Here is a 15,338-nt window from a genome sequence, read left to right on the forward strand (position 1 = left end):
GAGAAGATTTACTGATAAGAGGGGTATATGTAAGACAAGTAATATAAATAAATTTCACCAGTAAGATTCTTTTCAATGTTTTCTTATTCATGATAAGTAGAAGGGCTAGATGTATCAAAATAACTTAGCAGCGGTGTGGACCTCGACCAGCTAAAAATTAAGCCTTCACCAGATTATTCTATTTTATGCGGTCTCTCAATGGTGGTAACGGATATTCTGGATGACACTTTCTTGGAATTCCTTCTTCCGGCATTATAACAATATCCACCCCAACGCAGTCTTCCAAGCTTGCTGAACCTAATCATATCTGTATCCAAAAATTAAACATAGATTATTTCGCCTCCAGTTCTTCCTCCTCCAATCATCACCAACCTTAAGTGGATCGAATATGCAACTAAGGATCTTCCGCTCAAAGACCAGGATTTCCTTCACTTTGTTCTCTCGGTTGTGAGGTCCTGGTCTCCGATGAAAACTATTATATTAACCAAGAACAGGTCTAATGAGGATCTTGTAGAGGAGACATTTCATGCGATCAAGGGATATATAATTTCTACGACTTAGTACAGATCGTAGTTAGGTTTATAAATACATTCTTGAGGGATTCAGAGGATCATGGACCAGATCTTCTTTCTTTTTTATGTTGTTGGTGTGAGATGAGCTTAATTTTGTCCATGTGTAATAATGACTTCTTCTGTTCTTAAAATGCACCCATTCACAAAACGTTTGCTCGTTCGTTCGTTACTGACTGTTGTTTGAGGGAACTGAGGCATTGTTATGAAATTTTCCTATAAAACCCCATTTTATTTTATTTATAAAAATAAAGGACGGTCGTTATTTTTAAACGGATTTCGGATATAAATGTCAACTTGACCTCAGCTTCGAACACAGAAGGGAAAACCGATCCCCTAATTTCCTTATCGCCAGAGCTGACTTTCTAAGGAGTAGGGCAGCTTCCATGAATTAACCCCCACTTTGAAGAACCTCGTTCACCACTCAGTCTTCACTACGACCTACCGCAGTACAGACGTCTTAACATGAAGTTATGTCTCAGCGCTACGCCGATGCCGGGTATGTTTAGGACCAGTATATCTAAAAATTCAAGATAGACTATAATAATTTATTCGATAATACAAAATAAATAAGTTTAACTGAAAGAAATAATATTATAATTTAAGCGCATACAAAAACCTTTGCAATTGGAGTCATATGTCACCCGTCAAATAATACAAATAAAGAAATAAATTATATTTTAAAAAATAAAATAAACATACCTACGAATATTATTTAAATACATATTTTCTTAAGCATACACGAGCGTAATATAAAAGGTGATTTAAGGCTTTACTGACACTTCCTTTATTTTTTTTTTTAGTTTTTATATTTCGAATTGATACGTCATAGTTACGGTGAATGGGGTTTCTTTTGACGATGTGTTAGTAGTTGACCGTGGATTTATTTAATGAGGAGAAGATAGTTGAGTGTTCGGTCAGTGCAGAACACAAATAATTAAAAACATATTTATTGGTGCCAACGTTTCGGCCAGAATTATAAGCCTTCATCAGGGCTGGTTGGTTAAGATCATAAACCTAAGTTTGTTTTGGTTGTTCCAAAGACGATACTGAAAGCTCTTATTTAACTCTAGAATTTCCTATGAAACCCGATATTTTAATTGAAGGAGTTTCATAGTGAATATAATTTTTAAATTTATATTTATATTTGGACGATTTTTTCGTTCCGACGCATCTTGAAGGCGTAAATAATCAATAAATGTTAAAAATTTTGAACTGTTTATGACGATTTTAACATGACGAGGGAATTCTTTTTTGCGCAAATCGTCAACACCAGTAAAACATGATTTGCTGTTTTTATCTGTTCTTCATTTAAAGTACCTGTTTTCATTGGATATTACAGAATTAAGTGGGGAAGGAGAAGAAATGTAAGAGGTTGCATAGTCGACTTTGCTGCTAATTCATTCACCGAAAATAAAACCAACAAAATATCATTTCGAAATCAGAAATCAATCTTAAAAAAAGAGTATTTTAGCTTTTTCTCTTGCATCTTAACTCTACAAAAATGTATTTGCTTATTTAAAAAGCAGTACACAATCCTTGCGAAACTGCATAATATATGTAGATATTGTAAAGTTTACACTCGAAAATGTTTTGCGATTATACACTGGGAATATTACAAAAATGGAGGAAACAAAACAAAAGGGAAAAAAAAGAAAGATGAAAAGAAAATAGATACAAATGAGCCAATTATGTAAGGAATAGTTCATGAATATGAGTATATTATAAAAATATACAATACGAAATAAACAAAATATATAAACATAAAAATACTCCGAAACAAAATTACTTGAAAGTATAAAAATTGTTAACATACATTAAATAAAAAATAAATAGAAACAAGTAAAAGTGTAACTAAATCAGTGAATACATAAAATAAATAAATTAACGCGTTAAAATAATCAGTTGATAAATATAAATATTTTTTTGTTCAAGGCCTATTCTGACATACGGGAGGGAAAGGAGTTATCCTGTAGGTAACCAACCTACTTTAACCAGAGTGGAAAAGTCGAGTTTTCATTCAATGGGACTGCCACATGTTAAATTGTCTTAGTCTTATGATCTCCCTGAGAGATCGTGATGTCGTCGTCGTATATCAAATAATTTTCGGTCAATCAAATGCACTTGATCATTTATGAAACAGAAATATATAATCCAAAGTTAATACGAGTGAAACCGTGAGGCAGAACTAGTTAATAATAAGAAAGATATACATCAACATATACTTATGAATATTGAACAGTCTTGAAGTATTATCTATTTTTACTTTATCTCTAGCTGTTGTCGTGAGATGTGCTATCACTACTCTGCATTTAAGCCATCTCATATTTTTCTGCCCTGACATAGTGTTCGTTATTTACTACCAATTCAGAGGCTTAAAGTCTTGTATTGACACATTTTTATAACATCGTCACAACATTATTTGTTTGGTTTTTTGGTTATCGATACTTGAAAATTGAATTAAATTTTCACTTTTATCAAGTTGGATAATTAATGTAATTAGAACATTTAACGATAGTTTAAATTTTTACTTTTCACAAAATTAATTTATCTGAGACAAGATCATATCAACAGAACATGTTATCTCTTGGTATTATCTACATTACAGCTTTCCATTTGATTTGACTGTTGAAACCATTTATTGTCCTTTTGGCTTGAATATATCATCCCAAACCATAGGCAGGTCTAGAGACAATTTCCGGGCTGAGGGAACTATCATGGTGATTGTAGAATTTGGATTATTCAAAGAGAAGGCTGAGATCATGCCATACATTCCAAAGAAATTACAAAGCGATTATTCCTTATTAAATCTGTACCACTGCAACCCATGAAGGATCAGAGATGCAGTACTTTGTAAGGAAGTATAGCAACGGTTGTGCAAGGAGGTGATTTAGTCACAATCATACTCCACTGCCAGATTTTTACCCAGGGAACCCATCTTGTTATGCTGGATGGACCCCGAAGGCCTGTCACTCAGCAGTGTAAAATAAAATAATTATTGGCCACAACCGGATTTGAGTCCCTGGTGTTAGTAGCACATAGTCACAAACGAGGCAATTAATTTCATTGATTTAATTCACAAATTATCCGAAAATTAAACGCAATATACAAGTTTTGTAGAAAATTATGATATAGAATGTTTATCTTTGAAAAAATTTTAGTTTTCTAGTTGTGAATGAAAAAGTTAGTAAATTGTGATATCTCTTTTCTACTTAGCGTTTTGAAAGCGATTTGGTCAGAATCACGCTAGACCGCCAGAATTTCACCCAATAAAGGGTGCCAACTTCATGAGGCTGGATGGACCCCCGAAGGCTCCTGAACCAACAGGACTGACTTATGGCTACAGTGCAACAGAAAATAATTATCTGCCACAGCTGGATTCGAACCCGGGCCATAGGAGTTAGTAGCACATTGCTTTACCACTGAGCTACCCGCTACTACATTGTAATATTATTACAAACAAAATATTAATTTGAACTGGTAACCAACAAAGATGGAAATTGTCTTTAAATCATATACCACTTCTTTCAATTTATTAACAAGAAGTAACTCCTTATCAGTGGGTGTATTTTTTTGGCCGGTATATTATTCCAAAATTCAGAGAGATAAAGGACAAGAGGCTATGGATTAGTAAAGTAAACAAGATTAATACAAAAACATTAATGACAGAGACAAATAAAAAGATTAAATACCATAATGACAATCTTAATTGCTATAGTGAGCTTTAACAGCGTAGATATATTATATAAGAGGAGGGATGTACTTATTGTAGGCAGGTTTCTTATGAACACACCTACCTGCTTCACCACTACCCATAAATTGTGGGAAAATTTGAAGATCTTAAGTCCCTGATATACCAGTAACTTGCGTACCATGAGCGCTGTCTGCGTTCGTTATTTGAAACACTGTGATAACATTTATCTATTTCCTTTTCTTGAGGATTAATCCAAATTCGGGCCACGATCTCAAGTGAAAAGGATAGGGCGGTCATTTTTCATCTCTTGAGCGAATGTAGCGAACGGAAGGTTGTTGGTTGGGGCTTTTGGGCGTAAAACCTTAAGGCCATCAACGCCCAACGGAAGGGGATAGTTCTGATTTAGGTAATATCGAAATAATTTTATTTTAGAAATTATTTAAAGTATACGTTTATTATTTCTTTAAATAACTTTTCATTTTCAGTTTTATAATAACTTTAGGAGAATGGAATATAATGAGCTGTCAGGAAAAGTGAAGCCAAATAGAAGGATTTGATAATGGACTCCAGGGGATGTGTCAGAAAAGTGGGAACCAAACACCGTCTGCCTTCGATTTCAGTTTAGATTAGAATGGCGAACATTCCTATTTAATCTCACCATAAACCGTGGAGGTGTGGCTAACTCCCCACTTTTTGGATTAACTTTTACTTTGAAGGAGAGTAGTGTTTTCATACCCCCTGTTATAACTGCTCTAATTGAATCACAACTTCGGTTCGCTCAATCGAACAATTGAAAATATGTAAAGCTATAGAAATCGACGAACTAACAGGTCAGTTGTTCAAGGATGATGAGAAGGCACTAAACGATTACCACGCGAAATTTCGGAGAGGTAAAAGCACATCGGATCAGATATTTATTCTGAAACAGATACCTGAGACAAGATGGAAACTGGAACAAGATGTACATGACTGCAAAACGGCCTTGGTCTCCGTATATAGAAACTGTCTTTGGAACACCATAACGGAACTGGGATTCCCATAAAACTTGCCAAACCATAAAATAAATAAAACCATAAAACGTGCGACTGACAAAAGCTTGTATAAATAATTCAATATGTAGAGTGCTGGTCCAGGGAGGGATGGCTGAAATATTTCATATGAGGTTAGAACTTCACCAAAGAGACTGCCTTTCCTTGAATTAATGACCAGCCAAGTTGATCAAGGTACTTTCAGCATGAACAAACCCTTCTTAATACCAATATCTTAAGATCAAAGAAGATTCAGTTTCACGAAAACTGAAGCTACAACTTTACAATTCATCATTAAACTCATAGTGATGCATGGCGGTGAAATATAATCTTTTACAGGCACCCTTAAGAAAAATTTGAAGGCAAAGTTCTAAGGCTGATAGTGAGCTCGAAAGTGGAATGAGGATTAACAGATTTGGAGGGAAAAATAGGAATGAAGAAATAATCTTCTGAAACTCAGCCATCTATCTTGCTTGATATGTAAGCAAAGAGGTTACAATAGGTGGGACATTTAGCAAGAAGCCACTCAACAGGATCTCTCTTCCTAACTATTAACACCTCAGGTGCAGGAACTAGACTAAGAGGAAGACCAAACTCAGGTTGGTGTACAGGATTAAGCTGAAAACCTCATAATAAACTGGAAAGCCATCCCCCAAGATAGGTAAGTGAAGAGGAAACATGTAGAGGCTACTAAATATCTCCAGCCCAAAAAAATAAAATGGTACAAAGGAAATGCTTACACCAAATAACTGTAGTTTAAGTAATTGCAATAGAACAGTTAAAATGAGCACATAAGCTTCTTGAACCTTAAATGAAAGAAAACTTTAAAATCTTGTCAGTATGGAACCAACATGTAAAGACATGAAGTATAAAGATTGATGGGAAAATGTGTTATAGTTGGGCTTATGGATTATTTTATTGACGAGGTTCAGAGGAGATTGGCTGAGTAATGACAAAACAATTCAAATAAAATAAAAACATTGAGGTACTCGGCAAAGCACAAATTTGGAACTTCAGTCTTTCAAAGGAATGTTGATCACAAATTGGCTTTCTTTGTATACTTTTAAACACAAAATATTTAAATACAACACTAAGCCTATTACTTGATTCAAGGAATACAACTTGTCCTAATATAGTAAATATGGAACATAAGCAATACACTGTCTTAATTTACTATCTACAACTATCTAAACCTTATTACAGTCAAACTCTACATCATAAAATATTAATTTCACAAACAATATTCGTATATACAATATTATATTCCATACTGTAAAAGCATAAATGTAATGAAAATTGGCACAACTTGTCATATCTAGATTTATGATATTATTGCCTATGCACTATCAAAGAGCAAAAGCAAGTAGTTCATGATGTTCAACCAAGTTGTATTTTTGTTACTAACTCCCTCCCAAAACAATTTATGTAAACAAGTACACCATAAAAAATTAAAAATAAATAAAATGAAGTGGATGTATCACCTAATGGTAAATCCAAAGTTAAAATTACAATGCTAGTAAAGATAAGCGATGGTAATAAAGGAAAATAATGCCATAAACTGAGATAATGCACTTAAATGGCAGCAGTGTCATTGATAATTGATTGATAAAGAATGAAATGATATAATGTCAATAAATGACAAACAAAGATAGAGAGACTGCTAGGTTTGACATTTGTCCAATCCAGCACTCACCAACAACCAAAGACAAGGTTCATATGAATGGTTTGCATTGGAGGAACAACTACCACAGAGAAGTATAGATGCTAATTATAATTATATCTTACATATTGTTTGAAATTATAAAATTTATAAATTAAATCTGAACCAATAATCATTGTACACCATATAACATGAAACACAAGTTATATCATCTATCAAAATAAGTTTATAAATGAATAGATTTAATTGTTTATTTTATAGGATAAACAAAAATAAATAGAATATATGACAATAACCAAATATTACAGGAAAATGCTTAACAATTTTTTTTTTAACTGAAGAAACCTTAAACTTAATAATAAAGAAAAGATTTGAAGGATGAATGAGATTATTAAAATATCCATAATAATCCATGATCATTATTTAAATATCCATAGTAATCCATGATGATTATTTAAATATCCATAATAATCTATGATGATTATTTAAATACATGAGCTACTATATGGCAATTGGCAAATAGAGAAAAATGTTAAACAAAAGGTTTTTTAATTTTCAAAAAATCCCAAAGAATTATTTAAGTTCAACAATAGAGAAAAGATTTAAAGAATAAATGAGAATATATTAAAAATCATAAATGGCCATTTTAAACAGGGAAAACAACAACGGAACATATTTTCAAGAAGTAGAACATATTTAATATAAGATATAAATTAAAAGATATAATAAAATATATAAAACATAAGATTTTGTTTACTATAATAATTACCTATAATGCATGAATCAAAACAGAATATATTCCAAAGTATTTTGTCAAATACTTAATATTTAACTTTGAAATCATTTATGTTAAACTTAACCAACTTCTTAACTTAAATTTTAAAGGATAAATTCGGAGGTGGTCTACTAACCAAATGTGAGTTTAAGGTGAGAAAACAATTTTTTTAAAAATAAAATAATAATAAAAAATAGAGAAATCTTAGAATACAAAAGGAAAGAAAAAATTCTTACAAAATGTAATCACAAAAAAAAACACTTGAATGTTTCAAATAAATTTTGTAGTTTTTTTTTTTTTTTAATTGTTAAGAATTCAGACCGTGTAATACAAGTTTAATCTTAAGCAACGAAAACTTATTGATTTATTAAATAAAAGCCTTAACAATAAAGCCTTAGCCAAAAAGCTAAAAAAAATTTGAAGCTCTAATAATTAATCACTAAATAAGAGTTCTCTGATCCACTTAAAGTTAGCCTCTTACATGCAGTGACTCTCGATGTCCTATTCACATCAAGAGATATCATTAGCCCTGATTTAATTTTGTTTGTTAAGCTTTGTTTCGCTAGGTTTAAAAAGGTTTATCAATATAAAACTTTTGTTCAATTTATATTTATCTTCTTTTAACACTGTCTGTTTTGGTTAAAACATTATTTAGTAACCAAATGTTTGGTAATTCATATAATTGTTCTTAATTTTGCAATAGGGTGGAAGATCCATTGCCATAACCCACATACTTATTTATCTTCCCCTTAGCAGAAAACATCACATTTTTCAGTTGTAATTTGGATGTGAGAGTCTACAATTGAGTCATTATAATTACGTTACACAAATATAATAATTAATGTTATTCCATTTTTCTAGAAAATAAATGGGGAATAAGGCACGTCATTGGAATAATGGGCTTTTTTACAATAGCCTTAGCATACATTCAAAGATTCTGTCTCAGTTTAGCAATCACTGAAATGGTTAGGTTCCATTCAGAAGGTGGAAAAATTGATGAGCACACATGTCCTTTTGTTGAGAATACAACAACAACAGTACACTATGTTAGTATACATTCCATCTTTATTTATCTGAAATGTATTTTAACAAAGCAGTAAGTTATCCCTTTCTAATTTTATTTATGAAGCAATAAGTTATTAATGTTCTAATTTTATTTATGAACATATATTTTATTAATTTTAGACAGGAGAGTTTGACTGGGATGAAAAGACCCAAGGCCTCATATTGAGTTCCTTTTTCTGGGGCTATGTCATCAATCATGTACCGGGCGGGTTGTTGGCAGAAAGGTGGGGCGTCAAATGGGTTCTTGGATATAGTATGTTTGTATCCACAAGTGGGACTCTTCTTACTCCCTTAGTTTCAAGGACGTTTGGTGCATGGGGACTCATTTGTCTCAGGATCTTCATTGGTTTCGGACAGGTAACTTTACTCAACTTATTATCATAAAAATAAAAATAGAAATCAAAGCAATCATGCTTTGATAATTCATTTTCTTCATTGGTGAAATTATCTAATTTTTTTTTTTTTTATAAACTCTTTCTTCAATGTTTTATTTTGTTTGTTTTTATGAAACAAAAACAAGATAAATAACTGAGCACCATTGGCTCTGTTATTACCAGAGGTAAATGGAGTATATTGTGAGCAAAAAGGCTGAACCACTTTAATATTTCTTGGCGTACAGGAAAAATTAATGATTGGAAAAATCGGTCTAATTCAAAAACCACAAAAGAATTAAAAAGTATTTCAATTATTGCATAGCACATGGTATATGTGAAGTATTTTATTAAGAAGAAACAATTAATTAATGTGAGATATCACGAATCTGGCAGGAAAAAATGCTAATGAATTGGGTAGGAACGTGGATGTTCTCAATATATATTCAATGTAAGTGAGGCTACTGCTAACAACTTTCCTCTTCAATGTCTTATACCAGACTGGATGAATCAAGGGGAGGGTAAACACTACAGATTTTACAGTTTCTACACTCTCTTACTTTTAAAATATACTTGAACCAGTGGTAGTATTCATGAGAAACTTCTCTTTAAATTTTGTACTTTTTTAAATGCACAATTTAAGTCCAGATCATCATTCTCAATTAACTAGTAAGTTTTTGGACATTTTACACCAAGTATCAAAGTTGATACATTTATTATTACTTAATTCTCAAATGACTTTTTTAAGTCAAGTTTTAAAGTTTGCAAACTGCCTGATACCATTAATATTTGTGATTTTTTCAAGTTTTTATTTTATTTATTTATTTTATTTCTTTGTCTGAAGGAATCAATACAGTTTCAGTAAATCTAAAAAGATTCAGATCCCAGTATGATATAATATAATAGTTTCACTCATATACTTAATGATTAATGATATAATTGTTGAAATGAATAGAACATAGATACTTCCGAATCAAATTTACCTATACGAAAAAATATGCTTAACTTATTAGTTTTCTCTTAACTGATGCATCTCCACCCCCTCCTCCTACCTTTCTTTCAACCAACTTCTCCTTATATTAAATCCATGGACAACTACATGCATGCTCACCAAATATTTAAATCCTTTAAAATTATGTCTTTAACTCGGTTCAAGATTGTTTTTACAGACGTCCAATTTCCCTGCTATATATTTTATAAAACATATTAGAGAAGCATCAGAATTTTTTGATCTTATAACTCATATCTGTGTGATTTTATAAGAAAAAAACACAATAATATTGTGATATTTGACCTCTCTTAAAGTACAAAATAAAAAAAATAAAAACTGTTGCTATGAACAGATCAGATACATTGAAAATTGAAAAATAAAACATGAATATTGCGTTAAATAAAAAAAATTATTAATATCAATAGTGGCAGAAAAAATAATTTTGATGATAGAAGAAAATGTGAACGTTTTATATGTAAAAAGTTATGATTTATTTCATAAGTTTGAATTAAGAATTATTTACCATTTATAAATGATTCCTTTTAAATATATGGTTATTAGATGTATATGCTCATATATACAATATTGTAATATATATATTAATGCATTGTGTATATAATCCACAAATTGTAGGTAAAATGAATATTTCATATTTTTTAGTTACAAATTTAAATATATGAATATTGGATTATTGGAATAATATATTGGATTATTTGAATAATTATTTAGGCACCGGAACAATGCAGTCTATAAAAAACTGAAACTGAGCTGATTATCATGCACTTGTAATTAATGATATTTTAATTTTTTTTGGAATAGATAGATTTATTTATTGATAGATATTACAATCTGTCACACAGTTGTGGGAAATAGGTAATAGTGATGAATGATTTCATACATACTAAAATAAAAAAATAAAATAAAATAAAAAAAAAATAAATAAAAAAAAGTTAAAAAAAAAACAACTCTCTGAAAATATATACAAACAAAAGAATAAACAAGATGAACATAATCAAACTATCTGTATGAAAAATAAATAAATAAAATAACAATGATAAAATAATATATACAATATTTACACAATCGACCTGAGGATCCCTGAGCCCACTTTATCCCCCACGTGTGAGGGGTAGAGCAGAGCTCAAAAGATCCCAGCATCCCTCTCGCCGCATCACTGGTAATGAGCCAGTGGAGGCTGAGCAAGTGTGCTAAAAATTAATGATATACACCAATAATAGGAAGTTATGAAAATTGTATATGTTGAAGTATATGTATTGGATTAAGTTTTTAAATACTTACAAACTAATTAAAATAATTTTTAAATGTAAAGAGACAGTGATAATATAAAAGAAAAAAGACTTTTTACCAGACACTAGGCATTGAGAAAGTGGAACTAGTCCTTCTCTTCTATGAATTCATACAAGCAAGATTTTAGAATATAATTTTAATTTAATTAAATTCATTTAAATTTTAAGTTTTTATTGTTTATATAAGAAATTGCTTTTCTTATATAAATAAAACATGTTTTCTCCTATATATGTAAAATATTCCTGGAACAACTTAAACAATAATTTTTAATTTGTTTAAAATTTAGTAAAGATAATATTATTAATTTTATTTTTCATTGAATGGGTTATTTATGAAATAATCAAAACTTGTAGTCAGATGCAGTTTTGTTTTCAATATTTTAAATAAACCTTTACATGACGTAAATTGGCAAATTCTGCCAGGATGGTCTTGTTTCAAAATATATTTAGCATTATTATTATTAGCATTGAAAATAAATAAAACCATAAAAATAAAAAAAACAAGATATTCATAAAAGTAATTTCTTTATTATTAAAATCTAATTTTTTTTTTTTATTTAGGGTCCTGTCTACCCATCGCTAAATGTGCTGTTGTCAAATTGGAGTAGTGCTAACGAGAGAGGGCGGTTAGGAGCTATTGTTTTTGCTGGTGAATGTTATAAATATAACATTTAGTTACAATATTATTTAACTGCTTATTTATTGCTGAAAACATGGTTCAAGTAAAGATTGAAATGCAACAATTTTTTTTTTTCAGGAGCCTATATAGGAAACTTTTTTTCAATGGCTATATCTGGATTGATTATTTCCTATTTGGGATGGACAGGAGTATTTTACATATTTGGGGGAATAGGCATTCTATGGTTAATCCTTTGGATTATCATTTATCACAACACACCATTAGAACATCCTTTTATCAAAGAAAAGGAAAGAATTCAGATAACCACAACTTCAGGCAAAACTCGCTACAAAGATGTAAGTACAGGTAACTGAAATAGCACCAGTCTTTTGGTGCTACCCCAACACTGGAGGTAACCAGTTTCCATAACCTTGTGGATAACAGACCTAAGGGAAACCAGTCCTCAAAACTTATAGGAGTTAAAAAAGAAGATGGAAAGATTTTTTTTTTATTTAGGATTTTCCACACAGGAAACCTTCCTAACCAAAATTTTGTATGGCCTCCTTCCAGATTACCCTTTCCAAGGCACATTACTCTTTGATGTCCCATCAAGGGTTCTCCCATATTATTGTCCCAGGCTTTCCTTGGTCTACCTTGTTCTCTTCTTCCATCTATTTTCCATGAGATTACGTCCGTTGGTAGTCTTTTTTATTTCTTACTTTATCCAATTTGAATATTTCTGTCACCCGTTGTCAGTAGTTTATTTATGTAGCCAGAAGTTTCTGCTGTCATCGTTTATGTTTTACTAATTAGGTACACTATAGTAAGTGTTTTTGGGTATTATTACACTTTTGGCATGTAGGCGGTTCAAAACCATTTAGAAGGTAGCCTTGCATAAACTGACAGCACCCAATTATAATTTTGGATAGTATAACTCCTTCCATTATCCACAATCTGGAACTTGTATTCCATTTGATACAAAACTGTTTCACTACATCTAATTTAGATTCTTTTCTTTTATAACCCTTTTCTCAATTTTCTGGTAATTTTTGTATGACTGTTGCACCCTTTCTCTCAAGGTAATACCTTTCAATTTATATACTCCTGATGCTTCTCTTTCAACCCAAATTAGCTGCTTGGTTAGCATTTTCATTCCTCAAGATTTCACTGTGGGTTGGACTCTGAACCAAGACTATACATATAGCTTTATTTTGTATCTTCCACAAGACATGTAGAATTTCCCTAAAGTCAAGACTTTCCGTCTTGTCAAGAGTCTGTAACAACGACCCAATGATCGACTATTACATTGTGAACAGATAGCTAAGTCAAAAACAAAAGTGGTAGGATATTTCATAGGCAAAATTTCAAGCTTATTCTTCAAATTAACAATAGTTGGAAGCTAATCAAACTTTAAAACTGTTCCCCAATAATTGATTTAACCTCTTATTCACCATGAAAACTTAATGAGTAATATTTCATGATTTTAATTTTAGATCTGCCAATAATTTCATAAAACCATTTGTTTGACTTTATTTTTTTTTCCTGTATAAAAAAAGATGAATCTGTAACAGTCAAAAGACCCTGTTTTGGTATTTAAAAAAAATATTCTATTTAATGAACCTAGTGAATAACATATCTAAAATACTTCTGCTTTCAGCTACCACCAACTCCATGGATTCCTATTTTAACATCTATTCCTCTCTGGGGACTGATCATTGCTCAAGTTGGTCATGACTGGGGTCTATTTACTATAATTACAGACCTGCCAAAATATATGAAAAGTGTTCTGCATGTGTCAGTTGAAGAGGTAATTATTAAATATTTAAATTAAAATTATTAAAAGAGATTGCTATATTGAAATTTTGATCTGATTTTTTGTCTGGTTATGAATATGACTGGATATTTATTCTGTTCCATGTCTCCCAAGCCTAGCCAGGATTAGATCCACTCCTGGGACCTATTATTCCTCATCCAATATATGGTATCCTTAATGTCCTCCATCTGGAAGTTTCAACTCTTTAACACTGATGTTATTCTCTTGGTGCATACTTCTCCTATGTATTCTCCATTTATGAGTATTTAAAAATGGTTCCACCATTCTCATATGACTTTTTCTCTTTTAGTAATCAGATACATCATTACAGACATTTGCTTGGAGCCTGAATGATTGGCAACATATGTTTATCCAGAGTAAGAACTTTCTGCTCTCATTCTGGTTACAACAATTTTGATTCCATCCATCTCTTTCCTTTTCCAAGATCTTTCCTTTCTCTGGTGAATTTTTTATTTCTGTACTGACTGTTAATATGTAGACTTCTGTCAGCATTTGTTTAATGTTATCTTTTCTGTCAGCATTTGTTTAATGTTATCTTTTTATCCTGAGGATGTCAGACTTTGATGAAACATTGACTTCTTTATTATTTATTAGTAATTAAGAAACTGAATGGTTTGTTTTGGAATTTTCCAATAATATTTTTTTCTCTTTTGAGAATTCTTTAACTAACATTCAACAAAATTTTAAAAAGACGTTTCTTATTAACGTATAAAATTTGATTTTAACAAACCAATAGAAACTTAACGGTTTGCTCCTATCTTACAGAATGGAGCTATTTCTGGTTTACCATACTTGGGAATGTGGCTTTTTTCCATTGTTAGTGGATGGATTGTTGATTTAATGATTGTCAAATTTAGATGGAGTACATCACTAGTGAGGAAGATTTTTATCACTATAGGTAAGCATTATGATTATTAGTGTACAAATGTTTCATGTAATCTATGTTGGAATTTTATATGTAATTTACATTAGCTCAATAACAGTTTTGGGTATATATCTCCTAGGGATGATGATAATTTTTTTTTTAATTACACCAAAATAGAAGACGCTTTGGCCATTTGTGCTTGTGAAGCCCAATATAATTTAGATTTTTTTCACCAAAATAGCCTCTTTTTTAGCAAAATTTTCTCTGATGTCCTATAGTAGTAGGACAAGTTTCCAGTTGTGCCATCAACATTTCTTTTAGCTGCCAAAGATTGCAGAGTGAGTTCTCAAAAACAATTCTAGCAACAATACTGTTCTAGACCTGTCCAAATACTTGAAAAATAATACGGAACCAGTTGAATATAAAGCCCACTTTTCTCGTCTAATTCATAACATGCCCGAATCCTTTATAATCTATACAGACGGATCAAAATTAGACCAATCAGCACCATCATCCTTTGTAACTAATGACTCAACATACAAAATAAAACTCCACAAACT

At 31.1% G+C, this 15,338-nt stretch overlaps 1 protein-coding gene across 2 annotated transcripts in view; it reads left to right on the forward strand.

Moving 5' to 3' along the window:
* Nucleotides 1-987: 987 nt before the first annotated feature.
* The window catches only part of LOC106690169 (putative inorganic phosphate cotransporter), a 16,095-nt gene continuing 1,744 nt past the window's right edge, over nt 988-15,338 (forward strand). The window contains exons 1-7 of one of the 2 annotated variants that reach the window (XM_014435504.2): nt 988-1,068; nt 8,588-8,772; nt 8,912-9,148; nt 12,022-12,109; nt 12,218-12,435; nt 13,737-13,886; nt 14,679-14,811. In XM_014435504.2, the coding sequence (XP_014290990.1) occupies nt 1,035-1,068; nt 8,588-8,772; nt 8,912-9,148; nt 12,022-12,109; nt 12,218-12,435; nt 13,737-13,886; nt 14,679-14,811 (1,045 nt within the window). In that variant the 5' untranslated portion in view covers nt 988-1,034. Of the gene's footprint in view, nt 1,069-5,483; nt 7,047-8,587; nt 8,773-8,911; nt 9,149-12,021; nt 12,110-12,217; nt 12,436-13,736; nt 13,887-14,678; nt 14,812-15,338 lie in introns of those variants that run through there. The other variant, XM_014435505.2, reaches the window with a different exon arrangement.

The sequence above is a fragment of the Halyomorpha halys genome, unplaced genomic scaffold (assembly GCF_000696795.3).
Source record: "Halyomorpha halys isolate HHAL.00 unplaced genomic scaffold, Hhal_1.1 Scaffold1600.1, whole genome shotgun sequence".
Lineage (NCBI taxonomy): Eukaryota > Metazoa > Arthropoda > Insecta > Hemiptera > Pentatomidae > Halyomorpha > Halyomorpha halys.